The 27,204-nt window shown below is 35.1% G+C and overlaps 1 protein-coding gene across 5 annotated transcripts; it reads left to right on the forward strand.

Moving 5' to 3' along the window:
- The first annotated feature begins 643 nt into the window (after positions 1-643).
- On the forward strand, positions 644-27,104 carry LOC125683761 (uncharacterized). Of its 5 annotated transcripts, none has more exons than XM_048925212.2 (28): positions 651-733; positions 951-1,155; positions 3,077-3,190; positions 5,691-5,755; positions 6,075-6,258; positions 6,965-7,095; positions 10,038-10,070; positions 10,277-10,364; positions 10,966-11,048; positions 11,295-11,372; positions 12,361-12,458; positions 13,130-14,107; positions 14,355-14,489; positions 14,806-14,832; positions 14,943-15,210; positions 17,652-17,763; positions 20,092-21,130; positions 21,238-21,355; positions 21,490-21,654; positions 21,777-21,890; positions 21,986-22,096; positions 22,814-22,917; positions 23,012-23,564; positions 23,692-23,767; positions 23,853-23,921; positions 24,031-24,119; positions 24,813-24,889; positions 26,203-27,104. In XM_048925212.2, exons 2-28 carry the CDS (start codon positions 1,042-1,044, stop codon positions 26,256-26,258), a joined length of 5,079 nt encoding a protein of 1,692 aa, XP_048781169.2. In that variant the 5' UTR covers positions 651-733; positions 951-1,041; the 3' UTR covers positions 26,259-27,104. The 5 variants fall into 5 exon arrangements, with proteins under 5 accessions (XP_055995775.1, XP_055995776.1, XP_048781169.2 ...); XM_056139803.1 differs by having other exon boundaries at positions 11,298-11,372; XM_056139800.1 differs by lacking the exons at positions 24,813-24,889; positions 26,203-27,104 and having other exon boundaries at positions 644-733; positions 24,031-24,723.
- Positions 27,105-27,204: the final 100 nt, after the last annotated feature.

A 27,204-nucleotide genomic window follows, 5' to 3' on the forward strand; every position in this document is an offset into this window, starting at 1 on the left:
TACATATGCTGAAAATATGCTCTTTATATATCTCTACAGCTAATAAAATAACTGTACGGAGAGAAAAATCTGCAAATTTTCCATCTCACCATTCTTTTTCAGCCATAATGAATTTTTCGGTGCATTTACCAACACATGTCTAGTAAAGAATATAGATAGACAAATCAAGCGCGCCCTATAGACATTTTGTTCAATCACATGACCACAGTGTTTAACTTGAAGACGAATTAGGGTTTTTCTCCAAATGGATGAACAGTTAATTGTTATTTCAAAATGATTTTGAAACTAAATAGTTTGTGGTAAATTTTTATGAGTCATCAAGTAATACACTCCTATTCATAAGCTCAAAACAAATGTAGATGTACAATTTTTCTATATTATTATGAATATTTTTTTCATATTTTGATATATCTAACTATAATCATTTTCTTATACAGAGTAACTCGAACCAGAATAGTCTGAAACGCAATCTGGGCCAAACTTGAAAGTCGAAAAGAGATAATAAAAATCAACTTCATCATAATTTCTTCACAATTCTGCAGTAAATGAAATTTATATATACCAAATCTAGTTGTCACTCGGGCAAACCAAACCATATATAGAATGTTGAGATATAAAACAGAAAACCGAATAAATTACGCACGACTTAACTCTGTACGGTAAATTCATCATGTGACAAGAAGGTGGTGTTTTGTTTTCAAAAATAAAATTTATCCATCAAGGGAGCAAAAAGGTAAAATTTGATCTTTTAAAAATAGAGAAATAAAGATTGACAAGGGTATAACGCTCTTTTATAAAAGTATATATACAGTGTATAATGATGACTTAGACAGTGGCGTCAAAAACTCAGAATTTCAGCCTGTATGTATACATTTTAGTACAGTAGTGTAGAGTATGGTTGGGGGAGTTTGATAAATGACTATTTCATCGAAAATATATATTTTAAAAAGGAAACTGACCCACAGACCACAATATGAAAACAAGGCTGCACGTGACAGGAATAACATAGCAACAGGAAGAATCAATTCTTTACAGATCTAGATGGCTTCCACAACCCCAAAACAAACCCTGGAAAGAAGACCAGATTATATTCTGGTGGAGCCATCAGCTTTAGATGACCTTAAATCACCACTGCGAGGGTCCGCCAGATTAAAGGTAAAAACTCTTAAGGTCCAGAAAGTCAGTAGCATTTTTAACTGAATTCAGATTCAACAGGTCCAGTCCAAAGACTATTTCTACCTATGTAGCTACTTATAGCTACCTAGGTATTTAAACCTACTTTAGGTAGCTATTTTTACCTACTTTTTCCTTTGCTTGCAATTTGTGGCCAAACGCAGGAACGGTGCAATATGGTGTGTACCAAATTTCTTGATTCACTTACACTGATGATGAATACCACAAAAATATTGGACAAAAAATTATTACTTTCTAACCTTTCAAATTTGCATCAATAACTGCACCCACTTCCATTTTCTAGGAGCTTAGGATCAAAGCTACATGATAAGAAGTCTAGAATGCCTTACAAATCCATATTAATTTAAAGTTTGCCTTCATGCATTTTTACATTAAAGGTTTTTGTGGCGATTTTTCATGCATTTCCTCTACATTCTCCATGCACCCTCGTAAAGTATTCAAATTTACACTCTGAATTTTATCATGCACAACATGATACATAAAATGACTGACCTGTTTAAAAGATGCAATTTAATTATTATTTATTTATGTTTTTAAAAGTAGGTAGAAGTAACTTTAAGTAGGTGTAAATACCTAGGTAGCTAATAATAGCTACATAGGTAGAAATGGTCTTTGGACTGGACCTGTTCAAATTGATTAACAATATTAGATGGGTATTAATTAACTAAAAATATTGTTTTAGCATGAAGCCTAAATCTTCTGATGATTTGTTCATTTAATATGAGTAAAAAAAAGACTAGTCTGGTGAATTGGTGTTTTGGGCATAAAAAAATTGTGTGGTTCTGGTTTCCCTAACCTCAGTAACCCTCCCCAACCCAAATTTTTTTAAGCTCGGGAACGGGATCCAAATTATCTGTCCTTTACCTATCGTCATGTTTGTTGGCACATAAAGCCTCCTTGGAGCTTCTCCATTAATTGCTAATGGCTGCTGTTCTCACTTCGTTCCATGAACGCCAACCAGCATCTGCTTTCTAACTTTCTATTGTGCAGCACCAAGTTCTTTATTATCACTTCTTCTTTCTTTGGGTGCCTGTGTTAATGCGATGTTGCAGTCACTGGTAGGATCCTGTCTTAGTGTATGTCCAATAAACTTTCATCTTCTCCTGCTTACTTCTTCACCGATTGGTCTCCTCCTTGCTTTCTGTAACAGGTTTTCACTTCTCTCACGATATTCTCATTTTATCTGCATTATCCTTTTTAAGCATTTGTTCTGGAATGTGTCTATCATTGAGTTGTCTCCTTTATGTTAATGATGCTAGGAAATTTAAGACAGCATGTCAAAAAGTCATCGTCGGAACCCACAGGTTTTCAATGCAGTTTAACAGAGAGAAAACCCGTGGGTTCCGACAATGGTCAAAAAGTATGGATGGTATTGTAGTTTTGAGTGACATTTGCACAATATTTCAGTATCATATCATCATACATGTATTCAATTTATCACCAAATATCCACTGGAGTGACAGACCTTTTTGATACTTTCTCCACCCACAAACAAATTTGATTTACCTTCCCTATTTCTGAAAAGCATGTAATGGGAACCACACAATTGATTCTTTTGCCCTTAGTTTTCAATATACAATGTCGAGTAGTGTAAAAAGTTTCTGATGGTATTCATACACACTACAGTAAGATTATCAGATGACAATCATTCCTAAATCCTAATTATTATAATCTGAAACGATGAGCAAATTTCTCTGCATTCAAAAAGGCAATAACAGGTTAGCAATGTGTAGGACCTTGTTGAAAGGTTTTCTGTCATTTATATCTCCTGTGCTAGCTTGGATCTTTGTTAGAATATGACAGAGATATATAAAGAACTAAGTTAGTTCCTAAGTACCATACACTTTAATGGTTTGTCTTTCACTGTATGTATTCTTTTCAGTATACCTGCTTCGACATATCAAGTCGATACATTGCTGTGGGGAGTAACACTGGATCTGTGTACATCTTTGACAAAATCAGTTTGCGTCATCTCCAAGTTGTTTTCACTGAAGTTGTAAGTTCTCTCTCTCTCTCTCTCTCTCTCTCTCTCACACACACACAAACACACTCAGTCTCTTTCATCTGAGTAAAATAAAAATATTTAAACACTTTTTATACGCCCGTCTTAAGACGGGCCGTATTATGTTATGGCCTTCATGTCCGTCCGTCTGTCCGTCCGTCTGTTAGCTTTTTCGTGTCCGGCTCATAACTTAAATACTATAAGGCCTAGAATAATCAAACTTTGTCAGTTGATACATCTTGGGTAGAAGGTGTGTCCCACATTAAAACCAGGTCGCTGTGACTTTTAATTATAGTTTCATTATAGTTTAATTATAATTCATAACTTGAAAACTATTTGATCTAGAATCATGAAACTTGGTCAACTTATGCATCTTAGGTAGAAGGTGTGTCGCACCGTACTTTAAGGTCACTGTGACATTTAGTTGAAGTGATTTTTTGAAAAAAGTATGTTATAATTGGTACAATCCCTACTCATATAAGAGTTTTGTAGAAAACCTCATTCAAAAATGTTACATCAAGAAAACACATATTTTTTTTATGATATACTGTACAGCTTTTTTTTAGCCTATGTAATGTTTCCTTTGTTTCTAACAATAACATGAGAAATTCCACTTGTCCCATGGGAGTAGCATGCAAAGGGCATTTTGACAAGACTAATTAATGAGTTTTGTGTAGAGCATCTCTGATCAACATGATCAAGCAGGTGTTATCTTTATCTCTAGGGAATTGGGCAGAGAGATCTTAGCCTCTTAATTGCAGATATACCAGAAATTATTTGTGAAAGTGAATTTGTTTGTTGTGGTTAGTCTTTATTTTCAAAATTAATTTGACATTGTACTATATAATTTTTAATTTTTTTTCTCGGCAACCTATATGCAGAGTATCATTTCTCACTAAGACAACAAATGGTTGCAATATGTATAAAGGCCTATTTTAATGATTAGTATTTTGATGTTTTGTTATGGCTGTGGCATTGTTCAGAAAAGATATACAATGAACAAAGCTGCAGATTGGGCATTTGTGTAAATCTGAACAGATGAAATAGTATTGCAATAACCATATTAAAAAATGTTAATTCAAGAAACTACACATTCTTCATTATATACACTGTACTATACAGCAGTATATAACAAACAAATTATTTCTTTTGTGTCAGTAACAAGAGAAATTTCCCTTGTCCCATGGGTGTAATTATCAAGCAATTCAGGAGGCATTTTGCTAACAGAAAAATTGCATTCTGTCAAATTACAGATTAATTAATGAGTTTAGAAGATTTCTGTTACAGCAATCTGATCAAGGAGGTGCTATCTATATCTCTTGCAATCGGGAATTGGGCAGAGGAATCTGGCCTTCTAATTGATCTGTCAAATTTTAGAACAGTTCTAATTGGTAGCCATTACTTTGAAAGTTAATTTGGTATAAAGTTTAAGAATTAATATGATATTGTAAAATATATTTTTATTTTATATCTCAACAACAAGGTGCAGATTGTCATGTCTCACTAAGATGACAGTTTTACAGTCTAAGAATAAACATAATGACTAATGTTTGATGTTTTATTACGCTGTGCATTGTTCTTCATTCCTTAAAATACAATGAGCAAAGCTGCAGATGTGCATTTCTCAAGTCTAACACAACCAGTTGAGAAATATATGATGTATTATTTTTTTCTAATTAATAACTACACCATAGGAGATGCACCAGTGTTTGAAATAACCGTTTTTAATCTATATTTATTTATATTGACATCACCATGCATATTTTACTTTTATACTTGAAGATTTGACAAAGGCAGATACTGATATATGTATTTTTTGATATGTTGAATAAATCAACCTTTTTGAGTACTCCCATTTATTGTAAGTTGTTTGCTTGGATAAAGGGCTATCTTGCACTTTAATCATTTCATTGAAAACATTTGGGAAAATGTTTTTATATCCTTTTAAAAATCATTAAGCTTACATTATCAATATTTGAAGCAATGTCACATGAGGCCATAAAGTGGGTAAGATTCTTAAAGGAAGGATGACATTTGGTTCCATGCATACCTACATGTATCTCTTCATGGTGATATGTTCATGTTAACAATATGTGACGGGCGTATCATGTGCCGTGGCGGTGCACTTTATTAAAAATGTTTTGACTGCAACCAGTCTTCTTCAGTCATGTTTATTTAGCATAGCAATGTAACACAAGACTACATACACAAAATTACTCAGACATTAGATTGACTTTAATACTAACATGTGCTTTGAAACTCGCAATTTCATTTGTTCATAAACAATGTCAGGAAATCTATGGTTAGTTAAGAGAGAAATACCAAATAAGCCTACCAAAGTTGATATTGAGGTGAACTCACTCTGAGGTATGCACCAGAAAAGATTGACCAATCAGAGAGCATCAAATTTCCTCATCATTAAATAAAATCTTATCTCAGTCAGACGAAGGTGATTTATGTATTGGTAAGCATCGTATCTTTAATACATTTGCAGGAACCTTCATCAGTCAACAATGTGAAGCTCTGCTCCAACAACAAGACGGTGGCATTTTCCTTGTTGTAAGCATTATAAACTATACACAATAAGAGATTCGCTATTGATAATTGTGTACAAGAATTGTCGTAAAAATTATCATGAAATATTCGTTAAAGGATAAGTAATTGTTGGTGTTAAACAATAACACATTTGATAAGAATTGAAGTTACATTGTTGCACAGATATTGTCCAATTTGAAATAGAATTTAAAGAACAAAAAATTAAAACATCATAACTCTATCAGAGAAGTGATAAAATTTAGAGTACATGTACAGATGCAGGTGAAAACATGATTCCTTCTCAACTAGAATGTTTACTACCTCATTGTGTTTGACTTTTCAGAAATGGCCATGTTCAAGTGATGGAGCTGAATATTGACAAAAGACAGAAACCTGACAGGTTGCGATCTGTTAACAATCACATGCATCAGATTGTGAGTTGTATTCAGTGGAGTGCCGGAGGACAGAAGCTGTACACAGCTGACAACGCAGGCAATGTGGTTGTCTCCATCATTCCCACCTCAAAGGTAGTTGGTGCATTCAGATTATTGGTCTCCAGGAAACAGGAAAAAAAGACACAAGTTTAAATTTCAAGTAACATCAATCAATGTAGCTGAGATTTCTGAAAGCTCCAAACAAGCATTGTAATGTGTGCAAATATTATTTTTCAAAGTAACATATTATACCGTATAGCATTTTTTTTTTTCTGCAGGGTTATAAATTTGGCTTATTTTAGCAGTAATATAGCTTTCCGTCAAAATTTCACTTGCCAAATATGCACACAATTGCGACATCAGTATTTGCAAGAGAGATAACTCTTCCCTGTCAACCAAAATTCATTCTGCTAAAATTATTAGCATACTTTTGAGCCAGCAAATCGCCAAATTTTAGACCCACAGAAAGAATCGCTATACAGTATTTTATTTAAGAAAGATATAAGTACATGTATATTTGCTTTGACTGGAGCTTATTGCACATCTTACCATTAATTGTCAAAAGATACAATGTCAAGTCAAAAGATACAATGTCAAGTCAAAAGATACAATGTCATGTCAAAAGATACATTGTTATCCCTGTACCTGAAGGGGTGGAAATATGGAGGTACAGATTATGATGTGTGAGGAAACAATGGTCGTTACATTCTCCTGTGTACCTTATTTTCACCTGAACACTGAGGGTTTTTTCTACACGAACATAAGTTCATCATCCTTTAACTGGTGCCCTTCATTGTAGATGAAGAACTTGGTCCTGGCTCCTATAGAAGTCATCCTTACTCTGTCAGTACCAGTGATTCAGCTTGATCTCCACCAAGACAAACTCCTAGTGTCCACTCGCACAGAATGTTTCTTCTGTAACACAGCCAAGTAAATATGTTCCTCTGTATTACACAGCCAAGTAATTATGTTACTTCTGTAACACAGCCAAGTAATTATGTTACTTCTGTAACACAGCCAAGTAAATCTGTTTCTCTCATGTCTACGTATGTAAGATTATAAGACTCTCTTATGAGTAGCCATGAAATATAAGGTGATTCCACCCAAGGGTTGCAAAAAAGCTGTGAAACCCGAGGGTCTGCCGAGGGTTTTACCGCTTTTTTGCAATCCCAAGGGTGGAATCACCTTACTATTTCATGGCAACTCATAAGAGAGTATTTTTCTCTCATATTTCTAGAGTTTTCTGTTTTCCTTGTGCCTTGCAACACCATTTTGAGAAATTTCCAATTAATTTTTCGCTGTACATTAAAAATAACACCAGAATCGAATTCTACGACCTTCATTTTGGCAACTATGTTGCCGACAAAAAATTGGACGACGAGTGTATAAGTGAATTGTATTAGAGTTAAATCAATAATCAGGGTGATGCGTAACGGAACTCGACAGTCCATCAGCGCGAATCATTTTGACAGACCTAATCAAAATATGAATTCACAACTGCACATTTTTTTTCTTAGAGGAGCATTGATAGTGATATTGATTGAGCAGTTATTTAATGACGAGTGTGTGAAGAGAGATTCCAAGTGGTTTTTGTTGGTGAATATGGGCATGGCTAGACTTTCGTTTTCCACGCGTGCAAGGACTTGAGTCTTATGGACATTGAAGGCACTTATTTCACCTGAGACACATATAGGGACAGTAGACGTTGACAGAGTGAATGTGAAGGTAGGCCTAGAACTAATAGACCGTGTGGGCTGGGTTTCTGTGAACTGGCATAATGCACCGGATGACATAGATGTACTCGACAGCATTTGTATGAGGAATTTTTGACTGTTGTTGAATGTGCAGTAATTGCTCAAGGAATGTGTATTTTTGTGTCCGGTCACATACACCTGGAGATTATCAGGGACATTAGGCCTACAATGTCATTTTTTGTACAAGAGTTTTGCAGACGCTAGTGTTCATCAATCGAGGTAGGCCTATGTGCATTGATTATTACGTCATGGGATATGAAAGATAAACGTCACATGATATGAAAGATAGAAATATCTTTCATACCTTTCTTTCATAGAATATCTGTATCTTACATACGTAGATATGAGAGAAACAGATATTCTATGAAAGAAAGGTATGAAAGATATTTCTATCTTTCATATCATGTGACGTTTATCTTTCATATCCCATGACGTAATAATCAATGCACAACTAGCCTGCAACTTACCTCGATTGATGAACACTAGCATCCGAAAATCTCTTGTACAAAAAATGACAGATTGTAATGTCCCTGATAATCTCCAGGTGTATGTGACCGGACACAAAAATACACATTCCTTGAACAACTACCGCACACTCAACAACAGTCACAAATTCCTCATATTGAAAATGCTGTCGAATACATCTATGTCATCCGGTACATTATGCCAGTTCACAGAAACCCAGCCCACATGGTCTATTAGTTCTCGGCCTACCTCCACATTCACTCTGCCAACGTCTACTATCCCTATATGTTTATCAGGTGAAACAAGTGCCTCCGATGTCCATGAGACTCGAGTCCTTGCACGTGTGGAAAACGAAAAGTTTATCCATGCCCATATTCACCAACAAAAACCACTTGGAATCTCTCTTCACACACTCGTCATTAAATAACTGCTCAATTACTATCAATATCAATGCTCCTTTAAGAAGAAAGCGTGCAGTTGTGGATTCAGATTTTGATTAGGTCTGTCAAAATGTTTCTCACTGATGGACAGCCGAGTGATGTCACGCATCACCCTGATTATTGATTTATTGTGTACTTTAATATTCAAAGAGGAATAACTCTAATACAATTCACTTAAACAGTCGTCGGCCAATTTTTTTGTCAACAACGTAGTTGCCAAGTGAAGATTGTAGAATTCGATTCTGGTGTTATTTTTAATGTACAGCAAGGAAAACGGAAAAATTCTAGAAATATGAGAGAAAAATACTCTTTTATGAGTTGCCATGAAATATTAAAGTGATTCCACCCTCGGGGTTGCAAAAGAGCTGTAAAATCCTCGGCAAATCCTCGGGGTTTCACAGCTTTTTTGCAACCCTCGGGTGGAATCACCATATTTCATGGCTACCCATAAGAGTCTTATATTCTTTTGTAACACAGCCAAGTAAATATGTTTCTTTTGTAACACAGCCAAGTAAATATGTTTCATCTGTAACACAGCCAAGTAAATATGTTTCTTCTGTAACACAGCCAAGTAAATATGTTTCTTTTGTAACACAGCCAAGTAAAATATGTTTCTTTTGTAACACAGCCAAGTAAATATGTTTCATCTGTAACACAGCCAAGTAAATATGTTTCATCTGTAACACAGCCAAGTAAATATGTTTTATCTGTAACAGCCAAGTAAAATATGTTTCATCTGTAACACAGCCAAGTAAATATGTTTCTTCTATAACACGACCAAGTAAAATATGTTTCTTTTGTAACACAGCCAAGTAAATATGTTTCATCTGTAACACAGCCAAGTAAATATGTTTCATCTGTAACAGCCAAGTAAAATATGTTTCTTCTATAACACAGCCAAGTAAATATGTTTACTAGAGAAAAATTTGAATCATTGCTCAGTTAAATACTAGACACACTATAGATGAGGAATGTAATTAAAATCATATTTCCTATACCATTATTTTGGTGACCAACAGATGATGATGGACACATGGAATTGACTTTGTTCAATGTCTGTTGGTCCTCCATTTATATTGTTGAAGACACTTTTAACATTAAGACACCTGCAGACAACTAGTTTGTACCTTGAAACCTACTTAGCATAAAATTTTGAATTATATTTGTATGTTATCCACTCAATGTTGTTAAGCCGTATATGCATGTCTTTCAGGCAAAACTATCTCCAGATAGGAACAAAACCAAGGTAAATTAACATTTATTTTTAAAAAAAAGCAAAGATTGAGAAAACTTATGCACAGAACAGTTTATACTATGAATTGAACTGTAGATTATCACTGCAGTTTTAAACACCACATTCATGTTTCATCTGAATGCCATCCACAGATCATAATACGATTACAGTGGCTGTGTTCCGGGGTGCAATTTAGAGTGTTGTTTTTTTCTTTCTAGGGATGGTTTGTTTGGAGGATGTTTCTTGCAAGGTGCCAGCACCTCTCCCATAATCTATTGTGCCAGACCAGGATCTCGATTGTGGGAAGTAAGAATATGTCAAAGTGTTTAGTGTTTATTTTGTAATGCCGTCAGCATGCCAGTATATGAAAAGATGGATTTTTGGCTGTACATTAACAAAGTTTCAGAGTGATACGAAGTATTAAATATTTTAGTGTTCGTTTCCAATGATTTCATAGATTCTTCAATTTGACCTTGAAATAATGTAAATCTGATGATGTAAAAGACGATCACAGTCCACAAAAAAATAATCTTTTGTAACTTTGAAAGATTTCACAATTTTTGTAAAATGTAGAAAGGGTTGAAAATGAACTTTAATAGAAATACATGTAAAAGTCCTCCTCTTTTATCTCCATCCCTTTCAATGAAGAGGGAAATATTGCTTTGCACCTGTTGGTTGACTTGTTAAAAGATCATGTGTCTGCTTGATAATCATTGAAGTTCATACAGTAGGTTTATCATGACTAGTAGCTAACACTCATTGATATTCAAGTCAAAAGTTTAAAGGTTACCACATTTGCAACACATAGATTTCAGTTATAGGAAAGGATGATATATATTTTATGGACATTTCATTTGGTGGTAGATTGACTATCATTTAATACATGCATGACGATTCACAATTTCAGGTGGATATGGAGGGTAATGTCCAACACACCCATCAGTTCAAACAGCTTCTAGCAATTCCTCCTGTACGGGTGCTGTCAGTCAGGTATCTCCAAAACAGTATTCTCGTGTACTGTCTATTTAAAACATTACTTCGTAAAGTTTTAACATGAACAAATTGAAATTTTGCTTTCTGAATACACAAATGCAAAAAGTGGCATTAGGCCAGACTACTTATTTAAAGGACATTTCCACATTTTGAAGCTGGTATTGTCATGAGAAAAAATGCTTGAGAGCAGTTGCTGAAATGCATGTAGATTATACATATATTAAAAGATCTTTGTTCTTGAAGCAGAGATGTTAGCTGGATGAGTGAAGATAAAGAGTTTTCTCCATTGGGAATTAATTTTCCTGTTTTGAAATCGTTGAAGTAAGTTATAGATTTGTATCATACATTTAAAATGCCAAATGTTTCCTCACTATGAATAATTACAGATTGTTATACACTGTACCTTTTCTTTTAGTTTGAAACCTAAATCCCCCATGACTATAACAGTCTTCATGAAAACATTTAAAACTTGCTGGCTAGTAGGACCAGTGAACAATCTCAATTTACTGGCCCAATTTACTGCCCCCCCCCCCCCCCCCCCCCCCCCAATTTTCAAATTCAAAGTACATGTTTATCACATACATTATGGAATGTATTATATAATTGTACAATTGATTTACTGCTGAACTTTTATCAGATTTGATTTACAGTATTTTCTCCCTCTTTCTTCTCTTCACCCACAAACTAGACTACAAATTTACATATTTTTCACAAACATGAAAACAGCGGAGTGCACATTAGAAAGTAGTCTTATCTACCAACATCAAATGTAAACAATTGATCAATTCAAACACTGTAGAAATTGCATAAAATCAGAGATTCTGCAATTGATGAAGTTCATTTTAATTGTACAATGCAAGAATGCAGCAATTATCCGTGTGCAGTGTGATACAGAATACGCCCATTTTTGTTGTTTCTACAAGTTGCTTGTTGAATATTCTTGTGATTAACGTACAAGTTATCTTGACAATTACAAGAATAGTTATCGTTCTTTACTTTAAAACAATAAAAAAAACACGATGTCCAAACACTTTACTTTATGTGCTATTTATTTTTATTTTGATGGTAAATTTATGCAAATAAGACGTTTAGAATATCTAAATCCAACATTATATTTGATGTGACTTACAAAAAGTCTATGAGCCCATCGGACTTCTTGATTTTTTATTTTCACTGACCCGACCATAAAATTCACTACCTTCGGTCTTCGGACCACTGAGTTTTCGTGAGAACTGTAATATAATTTTTCTTGAAGGACAATTAATTTTTGTGAATGAAAATTCTTAACTTATTTTTTGTCATTTTTTAGTGAAAAATTTATTCTGACTTGGAACAAAAAAAAGTTGTTTATACTTGATCCCCTTCAAGATCAACCGAAGGTTACACTGTGGACAGAATTTCAAACAGGTAATACATATATGAGTGTCATTCAAAATATAACTGAGGGTTGTCTAATTTATCCAGTTGTACCAGTGGGGGGGGGGGGGGGGTTAACTTCTCTCTTTCTCATTTGTGTGTGTAAAAGTTAATTCCATCAAGTGCTAACAACAAAAGCCATTACATAAGATATTGTTTCAATGAATCAGCCATTCAAAATGTAATTGAGGGTTTTTAAATTGAGCATGATCCAGTTACACTGTATACCAGTTGTACCAATATGGTGCTGGGAATGGTATAGCACAGAGCATTGGTTTCTGTAGTTTAGTTATGTGTTACATGTACTTTAAGATTCATACATGTATCTTTAAAACTGCTATAATATTATATTTGTTTAGAATGATAGACAATGTCTCATTTATTTTCAATTGACTCTCATAAATACTCTGTGTGGCCCCCTCAAAAAATTTAAATAGCATTTTTTAAATATAAAACCCACAGGGGCTAAGCCCATTTGAGCCTGAACTCTGTGATACCATAAATATAGATAAATCTATATTTATGATATCACAGAGTTTGGGCCCAAACGGGCTTAGCCCCTGTGATAAAAACCACCAAATTTTGCACATACAGAAAAAAAAAATTAATTTTCAAGGTACATGTAGAAATGCATATGAATGTAAAATGTACTCCATTTACAGAGATATCAGAAGCCTGTGTCCATGGATCAGAGCTGTACATATTTTTTGTGTCCGGAGAAATGCGTAAGACGATCTTGCTGTCAGCTTCCCAAGCTGTATCTCTGTTGGTCAGTCGTAAACTTTGGACCCTTGCTACCCAGGTGTGTGGAACATTTAGTCAGTCCATCATCGCTAATCACAACCACAAACAGCTGTCCAGAAGCACACTGAAAGACCTCATGCACAACATACAAAATGGCTGCCTGTCAGAATATGAAGGAAAAATTGTTGAGGTCTTTGAAAAATTTTCAGCAGAAGTTGCATCCAGTTCAGAAACGGATGGATCAGAGTTCAGTAGGAGCCGCTCCAGTTCAGGAGCTTCCATTATACGTCTTGATTCTGGAATCTATCAGATTAAGAATTCCAAAAGTTCTGCTTCACTGGATTCCTGGAATGAAACTGGATCTCAGGATGAATTGGATTCTGGTATATCGTCCCCAGCTAAACTACCATCTGCTGCAACTGAAATTGTGGTGTCTGTTTTGGATGAAGTTGAATCTGAAATAGATTTCAACTCTAATGTTAGATTAAAACCAAATCAAGATGGAGCTATAAGAAATAATGAAAGTAAAGAAGACCAAGGCCTGAAAAACGGTGATGTTGTTTTAAATGGAGTGTTAAACTCAGATGATTCCTCACTGAGTAAAAGTGTTGATCTGTTGCCAGTCAGTATGCAGTTAGATTCTGGAGAACATTGTACATCAGACAAAGAAAAGATCAACCATCTGATCCACTCAGATGATATATTTGCTGATGATGAAATTCTTGTGCCAAGAGGGCCCAGTAAACTTCCAAAGAAGAAACTCGAATCAAGGCATCATTCTAATGCTGACTCTTCTCAGAACAATTCCACGCCCACTGTAGACATTGTTATCAATGCTGAAGTGTCAAAAGGACAAATAAAGGAGGAGTTTGATGTAGTTCCTGTACAAGATCAAGGTACAGATTGAATTATGGTAATATTATTAAAATATGTATGAATTATTTGCGATAAAACTTCCCATCTGAAAAACACTGAAATGTATCATCTTTAATATTCTACACATGTTATGGGTAACTGATTTTCACATTGTATAGATGAAATGGGGAAGGACTGATACAATGATGAGTTTCAGTCAGTGACAGTTGTAAATGTTATAATGGATCTAGTAGATGAAATAAACTGTTTTGAGATTGTCTCATTCAGATATTACCCCACTTATTGTGGCAAAGTCTGATTCTGAGGGTCATCACAAGGTTAGCACTCGGAAGAAAGCAGTTAACGTCAACATTGATGGAGACAAAAAGAGTAAATCAGGAAAACCACGCAGAAGGCAATCTAGTATGTGGAATACCGGTATTTCAGTTTTGTTTCATTTGAGTAAAAAATATTATAACTTATGTTTTTTGATCAAATGACAGACAACTATTGTGAATCAGTTCTTTTCATGTGGTCAGGTTTTATTGATTTGGGGGAAAAACGCATATTCAGGGGGTGTAAAAAAAAAAAAAAAGAAGCATGTTCAGGGGTGTAGATTTAACAAAAAGCATGTTCAGGGGGTGTAGATTTAACAAAAAACATGTTCAGGGGGTTGAACAGGTTTTACTTTGCAATATTTTTTCATACTATGTACAAATTCGATTGTTTTCTTTTACAGGAAGTAAACTTAAGGAGTCAGACTCAGGTATTAGTACTCTTTAAACTGCACTACTTCTTACAACATTACTTGGCTTTTGTTAAAGATGTTTTTATATTGAAATGTTTAGATTTACATACACTTTTTGTAATGTACAGGTCTCACAAGTCCTATATCATCAAATGCTTCATCTGATGTTATTTCAATATCATCGCCTGGTGAACAATCAGATAACATTCCAGTAGCCCAATCAAAATCTTCCACTCTTCAAAGAACTGAAAGCTGTCCACCAGTGCTGGAGGGAACTGGTTTGCTGCGGTCTTCATCTACTCCCGAATTACAATCACCCTCCCAGTCTCCACTCAGTCAGTCCTGGGAAGAGCCTCAGGAAGGCAGTAGAAGGACCTTGACCTCTGTCAAAGACAGGTAGGTTTAATAATACACAAGTATCTGTATTCAGGGATTTCTTTTTTACATTTTTGTAAAGTGTACAAGCTTTGCATTTTGGATTTTAGGATTAGTGATATTCAGACATTGATACTAGAAAATTCATTTCAGAATTCTTCAATATACACTGTACATCTGTAATACAAAGTAGATCTAGTAATAGATTTCAAAGTTTGGTGTCAACATACATGCGTGTTTATTGTTTACACAACATGCAAGATTTCAGCTAAATTACTGTATAGCTGGGTTTTTCCACGGGTCAAAAATTTGGCAATTTGCTGGCTCAAAGGTATGCTAATAATTTTAGTGGAATAAATTTTGGCAGACAAGGAAGAAATATCTCTCTTGCAAATATTAATCGAGAATTTTTCACTCATATGATGTCACCATTGCCAGTGAAGGGCTGCAAAATTTAGGCATATGCTCGGTGCTTACAGCCTTTGAGCAGAGAAATATCTTTATTGTGCCACACCTGCTGTGACATGGGGCCTCAGTCCGCCCCATTTAGTTGCCTCTTACGACAAGCAAAGGGGTACTGAGGACCTCCTTTAACGCAGATCCCCACGGGAAGTTCAAATATTGAAGTTGCAATTGGGTGCATATTTGGCGAAAAGCTATCTAACCACTAAATATAAACCAAATTTATCACTCTGCAGAAAAAAACCTGCTATATGGTAAATACGTTTGTAGCTATTCTTTGTTAATCAAACATACATAAACAAAATATTTTAAATTTCAAATGAAGTTTTTGGGGGTCCAGTGATTTTTTTGGGCCAAAATGCCACCGATATTCGGCTGTTTCTCCTCACAAAATTTAGCTATTTTTCTCCAATTATATATGTGTTTTTTCCAATTTCAAATATAGGGAAATCAGGCCATTTTAAACAAAAGGTTACCATATATTGCTGACAAAGAGTTAATTCGTTTTTTGTTTTCTTCAGTTTTATTCTCCAAACCCCTGCACATGCAAAAGGTTTTGTAAAGAATATATAAAACAATGGAAGCATCCATATAAGCAGATATGCAGCGTCGTATATAGTTTCCAGATACACATTAAGCCATATTGTTGACGCTTTCAGTTTGACCGCCATTATAATATATGTAGGGTCAGGCTAATAACAGGAAGTGGCCAACAGTATAGGATTTTACTGAAATCCAAAAAATACAAACAGACATTCTGGAAACTTGATTATGGCTACAAATGCTGGTAAATTATTTTTTAATGAAATTAGACAATAAGTAATTCTTAGAAAAAGTAAATAATATTTATACAAGATGCAACTTCCCATACATATTTAATGTTAAATAATGATTTATTTTACGATTTTAAATCAGATCTGAAATAAACCTCAAACAGAAACATTTGTTGTTATTTAATTATTCTATACATCTTTACCATTTTAATTTACTGTGAATAATTTTTCCCAATTTGAGGATTGTGTCACTAATATTTCCCAATTCAAATGGAGGGGTGGTAGTTTGAAAAACAAAACAAAAATTGCTGGGGTGGAAGGTCATTAATGCCAACTCAAAGAAGTCACATGAATTATAAAAACAATCACGATTAGGGATATATCAGTAGCTCAGAAAGGAAGGCGAGATTGGTATTCACAGCATCATGATTAAGTAGGACGTGTTGTAAAACATGAGTTTTCATCTTGTTCAATAACCCTCAACCTGTTTAACTTCAATTGAGCCTCCTCCTTTACTTCATTCCAATCAACCATTTCAAATTCACATCTAGAGGTAAGGATGGTCTCTCAGAATGATGACAGAATTCTCCTGTCATGAAATAGTAACTCAGCAACATGGTTAATGATATCACACACATTTATATAATCGGGGATCTCTTACAAGTATTTTGTTTCTGGGTCACCATGTTGATCACTATGATGTATGGTAGGTTGTTAGTGTCATATTCTAAAATGCATTCATAAGTAATAAATAATCATTTTGAAAACGTCACTGGGTGTGATATGTGATAACATATACATGATTTGATCACATTACAACCCACTGCATATCCCAGTGAAGTTTTTAAAATGGTTATTTATTTCTTTTAAAAAATCATCTTTCTAAACTGCATGAACAAGAAATGATAACCACAGTAATAGGAGATGAAAATACAGTTGAACTTCGAACTTCAGTATCTCGAATTCCATGGATATGTCAAAGTGAAATGAAAGTCCCAACTATATTTTCTATATATATTTTAATCTCAATATCTTGAACCCACAGATATCTTGAATTTTTTCTTTTCTCTGCATTATTGAGTTCAAGATAATGAAGTTTGACTGTAAAGTTATTGATGAAAGAATTTTAGCAAATAAAAAATTACTGTATGCTACTGTATCTCTATTGTAACATTTACCCATAAAGCAAAATAATAACAAATTAGGAATGTTTATCATGGTTTTCAGTTTGCAGTCCAAGTTGGCAAACACAAAGATGATGATTCTAAAAACAATTAAGGAGAAGAAAATGATTTCATCATCACCAAAGAATACAGAACTTCCATCATCTGTACCTCAGGTTAGTTCTCTGAAGAAGAATCTCATCTCACTAGAACCATTAGTACCTCAGGCTGGTCCTCTGGGATAGAAACTCATCTCACTAGAACCATTAGTACCTCAGGCTGGTCCTCTGAGATAGACACTCATCTCACTAGAACCATTAATACCTCAGGCTGGTCCTCTGAGATAGACACTCATCTCACTAGAACCATTAGTACCTCAGGCTGGTCCTCTGAGATAGACACTCATCTCACTAGAACCATTAATACCTCAGGCTGGTCCTCTGAGATAGACACTCATCTCACTAGAACCATTAATACCTCAGGCTGGTCCTCTGAGATACACACTCATCTCACTAGAACCATTAGTACCTCATGCTGGTCCTCTGAGATAGACACTCATCTCACTAGAACCATTAATACCTCAGGCTGGTCCTCTGAGATAGACACTCATCTCACTAGAACCATTAGTACCTCAGGCTGGTCCTCTGAGATAGACACTCATCTCACTAGAACCATTAATACCTCAGGCTGGTCCTCTGAGATAGACACTCATCTCACTAGAACCATTAATACCTCAGGCTGGTCCTCTGAGATACACACTCATCTCACTAGAACCATTAATACCTCATGCTGGTCCTCTGAGATAGACACTCATCTCACTAGAACCATTAGTACCTTAGGCTGGTCCTCTGAGATAGACACTCATCTCACTAGAACCATTAATACCTCAGGCTGGTCCTCTGAGATAGACACTCATCTCACTAGAACCATTAATACCTCAGGCTGGTCCTCTGAGATACACACTCATCTCACTAGAACCATTAGTACCTCAGGCTGGTCCTCTGAGATAGACACTCATCTCACTAGAACCATTAGTACCTCAGGCTGGTCCTCTTAAATAGAATCTCATCCCACAGGAACTGTTAGTACATTAAACTGGTATTCTGAGATAGAATCTCATCTCACAAGAACTGTTAGTATCTCAGGCTGGTCATTTGAAATAGAATCTTATCCCACAAGAACTGTTAGTACATTAGACTGGTCTTTTGAGATAGAATCTAATCTCACAAGAACTGTATTTCAGGCTGGTCCTTTGAGATAGAATCTCGTCTCACAAAAACTGTTAGTATCCCAGGCTGGTCCTCTGAGATAGAATTTTATCTCACAAGAACTGTTATTACATCAGACTAGTCCTCGGAGATAAAATTTTATCTCACAAGAACTTTTATTACATCAGACTAGTCCTCAGAGATAGAATTTTATCTCATAGAACTGTTAGTACATCAGGCTGGTCCTCTGAGATAGAATTTTATCTCATAGAACTGTTAGTACATCAGGCTGGTCCTCTGAGATAGAATTTTATCTCACTATTACCATTAGTAAGTACCTTAGGCTGGTCCTCTGAGGGAGAATTTAATCACAAGAACTGTTAGTACATTAGACTGGTCTTCTGAGATACACACTCATCTCACAAGAACCGTTAGTATCCCAGGCTGGTCCTCTGAGATACACACTCATCTCACAGGAACTGTTAGTACATCAGACTGGTCCTCTGAGATAGAATCTCATCTCACAGAACTGTTAGTACATCATGACCTCTGGGGCTGGGATGGGTCTAAATTAGGGATTCAAAGTTTTATTTGAGATTATATGTTGGAAATAAAAAAAAAATATTTTCAAGAATAGCAGGGCCACAATTCATATTAATATGCAAACATTCCCAAGTGTTTGAATTTGATTGGGGGGGGGGGGTCAAATCATAGACTCTGGGGTTAGGGTGGGGCTATAATTGGGGGTCAAATTTTGCATCTAAGGGGAAAACATCTTTTAAAATCTTCTCCTCCAAAACAGTAAGGCCATATGGTGATATTGAAGCAACGTTACGTTGTGTGGATTCAAGTTCAGTTAAGTCATGACCCTGCAAGGCTAGTTTTAGAGTCATAATATGGGGTCAATATTTTTCATAATAAAGTGGTAAGGAATCTTTTTAAAATCTCAAGAAGAACAGCAGAGCCAAGGTGACTCATGTGGGCATTGTTTCGAATGTGGATATTTGAAGCACTTTGAGTCTGAATATACACCAACAAAACTATCTTAAAATATGTGATGGAAACAAATATGTGTTGATTTCAAGAATATTGCAAAGTAGCAGAAAGGAATGACATCAACAGTCTCACTAAAGAAAGACCTTTTTGAATTGTAGCCATCCCTTAGAAATTTTGGAATTTAAAAATTGGGGAGGGCTACATGTTTGGAGCTATCTAAATACATGCACATGTAGAACATTCTACTGTAATGTTTGTCAGTACTGAATGTCTCTTTTTCCATTTATTGTACCTTCTCAGGTAACACCAAACATTCCAGAAGAACAAGAATCACAACAAGACATTCCCATCCCAGAACCAGAGTCCTCTATAGTGGACCTCAGTGAGTTCATCCAGAAGACAGTTAAAACTCGGTCAGCACTGCAGGACCTCGCTATCGTGCTCAATCCAGATGTACTGTGTCAGACACTGTCTGATTGGTTGACTGAATTGAATATCATCATGAAAAAATTGAATACCTCAAAGTATTTAAAGATATTGCAGAGTAAACATTCTAAGAGATGCAGAAGACAACAACAGGTTGTTTCAAATGGAGAACCGGAATGTGATACAAGCGAGCTTGACGTAAATGTTGTTGATAACCAAAACAAAAAAGACAGAGATGATGTGAGCACTGAGACTGAACAGTCAGACCCTACATTAATGATGGATGATAAGGTCGAATTTAGTGGCGGAGAATTTTGTAACGTCGAGGATCCTTGTACCTTTTCAAGAGAAATGCTTGTCACCATAAAAGACTTGGCTACTAAGTGTTTCAACTCCAAATGTTTTCACAATATTGTAGCTAATGTTCAACCAGATGTGGGTGCTGTGTTGTCAAGTGATATTTGTCCACTGTGCTTTCAGAATGCTGAAACTGGGGTTTCAGATGGAACTTCAGTTTGCAGATCTACTACATTGAGTGAGGAAAACAAAGGAACAAAATTTGACAACCAGCTCAGTGAAACAGAGAAGGGCATTACATTTACTGTAACTATTTCAAATGTGTCCAAAAGTGATCTAGAAAATCCACACAGAGGAAAATCTGTCTCAAACACTGAACAAAGTAATGCAGAGAAAAATCACATTGATGCCCCACCATTGGAATCCTTTGATAGATGTCACGATGAACTGTGCACAGTGATAACAGGCACTGACAATGATCTGTCTACCTTTGTTCGGTCATATTTCTTTTTACTGGACAATAATGATCTCATGCAACACGTGTATTCAAGGGAAAGCACTCTGTCAGAGGATGAGAAGTTGCAAGTTTGGAAAGCCTGGATACAGAGTCTACAAGGTATGGACATTTAGATTATACACAGTTAGACAGATATTTCACCCCCTCCCCCTCAGGTGTCAAATGTTGAAATGAAATCTATTGCTTTATGGTTTCTGTTTTTGTAGTTAAGTATAAAGATGACAACGTATTGCTTTCATTGGATCAGAAGAGTAGAAAGGAGTGTATCAGTTTGTTGGAGTTGACCAAACATGACCATCAAAGAACTTTGCTATACGTTTACATGTAAGTTTAATTGGATTGTTAAGAATCCACTTTAACAGAGTCACTATAAACTTTGTAAAAATGACAAAATCAAGTTAACATAGCAAAATGCTTTCGATAAACATAGGTTTTTCACAATGGAAATTAAATTTCAGATTGTTCAAGAACTTTCCTTCTGAAGTTGTTGAATTTTGTACAACCTGTGATACTATCCAGCCTATGGACATTGTGAATCTTTGTCATCACTATCATCAGAAGGAGGCAGGCTTTCTGGACCAATTCATGTGTGGAAAATATAGGGAACTTTTGTCTTCTGAAAGGTTTTGTTTTTATGTTTTTCCAGTTATTGTAAAAAAAAAATTCAAATTTTATCGAAGATTTATCATAACTTAAACAGTATTTGTGTCATTGAACTCATATAGATGTCTCTTTCTATTTTTAGGTTGCCTGAAAGTAATTTAATTGTGGAAGAGAGAATTGTGTACATTTGGCTACAGACATTATTGGAAAAGACTGAAGGCTGTAAACAATTAAAAGATGAATATGACAATCCCTGGTAAGTTCCCATAAAAGTCAGTCAGACGAATCTACATTGAATTCAGTAGAAATGTGAAATGCTGGAGACTAGTACGAGCTCTTCTTTAATTTAAGGTTATTCAGTCACAAAGTGTCTTGGAAGGATGAAGAAAAGATTAACTACATTCTCCAGAATGCAACAGCAGAACAAGGAAAATACTGTTTGGAAATTTGTAGAAAAGCAGGGTATGTATCTTCAATCTAAGTAGGCAAATCTAAACATTTCCAGAAATCTCGCTGATTTTCCCTGAGTTTGAGTCATGTATGTACTTTTGAGACTTCACTTTCATTTTATTTTGAATTGAAACATCTTCTGAAAATATCGTATCTTGAATGTTTTAGTGGTAAGGTTTTGAAAGGTTTGAACTTTATATCTTTCATTCTTGAGTCAGTATATATGTGATTTGAATCAGTTCGTGTATTTTTACTGAAAAACAGGACCACGAGATAATGTGAGACTTGGGGGAAGTTGCTAATCTCTGCTATGTGTGTCTCTGCCTGCATTAAGATCGCTAACATTGTAACATGTACATGTGCATGTCCTTGTATAGGTTTAAGATTAACAGCGCATTTATGTTCTTAACAAAGACTGCACTGAATACAATCTGTGCATCTTCTGCAGAATTTGTGAACTATAGTATGGTTCATTTCATAGTTCAATGAACTTAAGATTTATGAAATACTGGGATCAATTTATGTGAACAGTATAGATATAACCAGGTGTGTAATTACCAGATAGGACTTACAAGCGTCTGCATCAATACAACACCAATATATTTTACCTGATCAAATTCTTACATTTATATTAGTAATGAATGTCACTTTGTGTATTTATGATTGAACTATTTTTTATATCCCAGGAGATGTAACTCTTTTTTCTACTTCTTGTTTGTTTTCCTTTAGCTACTGGAATGGCTGTCTATTGATGATGAAAAAACATCACCAGTGGAAAGAAATGGTTACCCTGATACTCTCGGTGGGAGATCTGCAACTTATTCATGAGATGGGTGTGTGTTATTATCATTAAGTGTTGGCAGACTATGTGGAAATGATAATGAATGAAATAGATCATAACTGATGTACTATTTGTTGTCATTTCAGAACTGCTTCCAGAAACAGTGGAACAGTGGAGGTCCTTCATGGAACTCTTTCAGTCATACTATAACATGCACCATAAACTTCATCACTCTTTTGTTCACCAAAATCGCCCGACAACACTAGCAGCCAGTCCCAATAATCAGCTGGCAACATCAGTGACTAATCCCAGTAATCAGCTGGCAACATCAGCAGCTAATCCCAGTTTAGAATCAAATGAGGCCCAGGGAGGTAATCATTCAGTCCCAGAACAGGTGCTGAATGAAATTTTAGACAGCCAAGGCATGTGTGATCAAACTTGTGTGACTAGCATTAGTGTGGATAGTAAAGTACTCGTTCAAAATGGACAGAAATCCAGCGATATCAATGAAGTGTCCTGTAATGTAAGCTGTGATGGCCAGTGTATTTCCTGGAGTGATATTGCCTCCCTGATGCTTCAGTATATGGATGTGTCGGTCTGTGTGATGATGCTGTGTGAGATGGACATCCCCGAGGGTGGCATGGATGGGTCTCTGTATCAATCCAGTATCACCATGGCACTGAAACACAGACAGCAAAAGTTAGTCATGTTTACAATTCCATGGCAAAAGTAATGATGTGATTGGATAATCAATGTGCCAACTTTTGTAAATTTCTGCTATGATATATCAAGCTGCTCTGATATTTTTATGTCCTTCCTCTTGTAGAAATGTGATGCACAATCTTTTGGAAAAGGTAGACTCATACCTGTGGGCCAAAAAACCTAATACACTTATGCCTGAGGTTAGTAAGCAGCTTAGTAAACATATTGAAAATGATCATCTCTTGGCAACAAATGAATTGATATGTAATTGAATTTCGGTTGTAGTTGCAGTTTGCAATTTCTGTGGAAAGAAAATCAAAAGGATTCTCAAAGGAGAGAACTACAGACCAACTGGTAAGTGGTGCAAGAATGTCACAAAGAGACAACAATTTTAACTGTAGTTCTGGGGTGAAACTTTAAAGATAGATTTTACATTCATTGGAGACATGACTTTGTTTTGTAGATGGCACTGCTGTCCGAGAAGCCAGTAGCTGGAAGACGATACAATGAAGACTCAGAGTGTCACTGGGGAATATCCACAAACACACTCAAGTATGCCCTGATCATATCAGTTCTACATAGCACATTCAACTATACTCAGATCACTTCAATTCTACCTACCATATTCAACTATACTTTGATCATTTCAATTCTACCTAGCACATTTAACTATACTCTGATCATCTCAATTCTACCTAGCATATTCAACTATGCCCTGATCATCTCAGTTCTACCTAGCATATTCAACTATGCCCTGATCATCTCAATTCTACCTAACATTTTCTGATGGTTGAATACATGTATAGTGTACTCCCAATAAATACTGTAAAGTCATGGTACTGATACTGGATACAGGGAAATATTTGCCCCCATTTTATTTTCACCCTTGTTGTCAGTGGGCGAATTTAAGACTGGGCAAAATTGTTTTTTCTTTTCTTATCTCTCTTTTAACACAACTGTGTCTGGTTGAATTTGAAATGGAGTAAAACCATCAGCAAGTGCAGAAGGGTGAAAATAACACGGGGCGAAAATAACCCTGTATACAGTATTTGTGCAATGAAAATTTAGCACATTTTTTAGTATACGGATAAAAGCACAATAAAAATATTATACATACCTGTATATATTTAAGCTGTATCTATGAATAATCAGAAAAGAGAAAGCATGATAAATTATGTACATTTACAATGTAGTTAAGATAGAGTGCTGACTGTTTATTTAGCAAATTTTAAAACATACTTGCAGGTGCTGTCGTGTCTGTAATGTGACTCTGACGGAGAGTGTGTCCCACGTAGAGCCAGGACTTCTGGTATTTGAATGTGGTGAGAACTTTTGCCCAATGACACATTTCAAAATTATAGTTTTTTGTACAATTTGGATATTAGAATTTTATGTTTAAGAGCTGAAAAAAATCCTACCTCTTTTTTAAAGCCCAACAGATATGGAGAACATTTATGTAACTCAATTTAAGTGAAACAAATATTGAACTTGGAAAACTTTTAACTGTTGTAATCCTCACAGGCACCTTACATTTGTATCCATTCTCCCTTTGATCTACCCCTCCCCCTTTTGATGTGTAAAACAAAATTAAGAGATGTTTCTTGTAAATTCATTGATTCTGTGTCTATTATCATTTTGTGCTCTTATTGCACTCTTACATTTCACAGATTTATTGGAGTAAAATTAATCCAGTAAACCTCTGTAACTACAGAGTCTGATATAAGTGCAAAATGGCATTGAAAATTAGGTACAACAGGCGTAGATCCACAAAGGGTCAATTAAAGGGTATTACAAAAACAAATTGGGTCGTATTTGGTTTTAGTCTTTACAAAAAGGTCATCCATATTCATTCTAGTTTATGACTATAGGCTAAACAAATTTGCAGCAAGTTGTTTTTCACACATCCCAAAGGCATTAGTGTGTGGATATAGAGGGGAACTTAACAGATCTCTTATTATGATGTAGCATGATACATGTATTGTTTACGCATTTTAAGTTTGTTATTTTCAAATGATATTTCATATTTTCATATAGGAATCTTAGCATGCAGTGACAAGAATTTAGGGTATAAATATGAACCAGGTTGTCAAAAAAAGGTTCCCTAATTTTTTGAAGTTATTTTTTTGGGGTTGTGAATTTTGAGCCCAGGGCAGGGTGTCCCTTAAAATATCCTATTGTAAATTGTTCTTAAGATTGCAACCTATCAAAATTGTCAAAATTTCATTTTGGGACAGGTCTGCCCTGAAAGATTTCAATGCCAAAAGTCATCCAAAATCGGTGTTAAAATAGAGAAAACACTGTTAAGGTCCACTTCAAAGGTCAATTACATTGCTATAAATGTTACATTCAAATTGTAAATTTGAAAAATTCAACATACATATGGCAACACCCCCCCCCCCCCAAACCAAACAACAAAAGCTGATGTAACAATGTGACTTTTCCTATAGGTCTTCTCTTTTTGTTACCTGAAGTGATCCTTTACAGGAAATATGTCTTCTCATTTTTGTTTTGCACATTAAAAAAGAAGGGTTAATCAACGAGACTGGATACAAATGCCCGAAGCCTGTGGTAATATACTAACACTTTTAAATTCAGTAAACACAGACAAATGTTAATGGCTGTTTTCTTCTTGAAGGTCATGGATTTCACAAGTATTGCTGTCAAGGAAGAGTGTGCCTGCTGTGTTCATAATCTCCTCAACCATTTTAAATTCTATAGGCATTCTAGAAATTCGCAAGATTCAGACATCCTCAGTACATATGTCCATGTACCATATTGTTTCATGTGTCCAGAATTATTCACGTCAAACTGGCATTTGAGATGTTAGTGACTTGTTTTAAATTCTAATTGCCGGTGCTTTACATGGGAGTCATTCTGCTTATCTATACATGTACAATACCTGTTCTTGGACATGCTCATCTTAGTTTTCTGTTGCTTTGATTTTCAGATTTTCCCTTATTGTTTCTTTGTTTCCTTCTCTTTTATGTGCAATAACACTGTTATAATTTTCTGTGAAGGAATACCTAAGATAGGTTTTTTCCCCTCCATATATGTATGTCATGTATTTTACTTACAGTGAAAGATGTCAGATAGTCATACAGAAATTTTTTTTCCATGTGCATTTTAAACACATCTTTAATAACAATCATGTTCATTTTGTGTTCAGAATGGATACCTGTATTTTATAGAGCTGAAATACAGTTGTTGTATACACTTAGGGCATTTTTTTAAAAAAAAATCTAACATTTGCAGAAATTTCAGATGTAAAATACCTTCATATTTACGATAGAATTTACCTCTATAAATGTGAAACAGGAAGTTCTGGTACTTGCACTACAGTCAAAAAGCAAGGTTCTTAATATTTTTTCCATTTTTGTCTTCCAATTATTCATATAATGAAACATATCACTAACATATACCAATTGTTATGAACAATTTTAAAGATACTCAATACACCGATTTTTAAATGTGTTATATTCTGTGCTTATTGATTTTTGATGTCACATTTATTATGATCATTAAACATATTAAGTTATATTGATTGTTGTATCCATTAATCTGTTGCTGTAGTAAGCTTTAGCCACCTTGCCTCTGATAATGACTACATAGTACAAAGAAAACTTAAGTGTTGAGGATT

This window comes from Ostrea edulis, chromosome 6, assembly GCF_947568905.1.
Source record: "Ostrea edulis chromosome 6, xbOstEdul1.1, whole genome shotgun sequence".
NCBI lineage: Eukaryota > Metazoa > Mollusca > Bivalvia > Ostreida > Ostreidae > Ostrea > Ostrea edulis.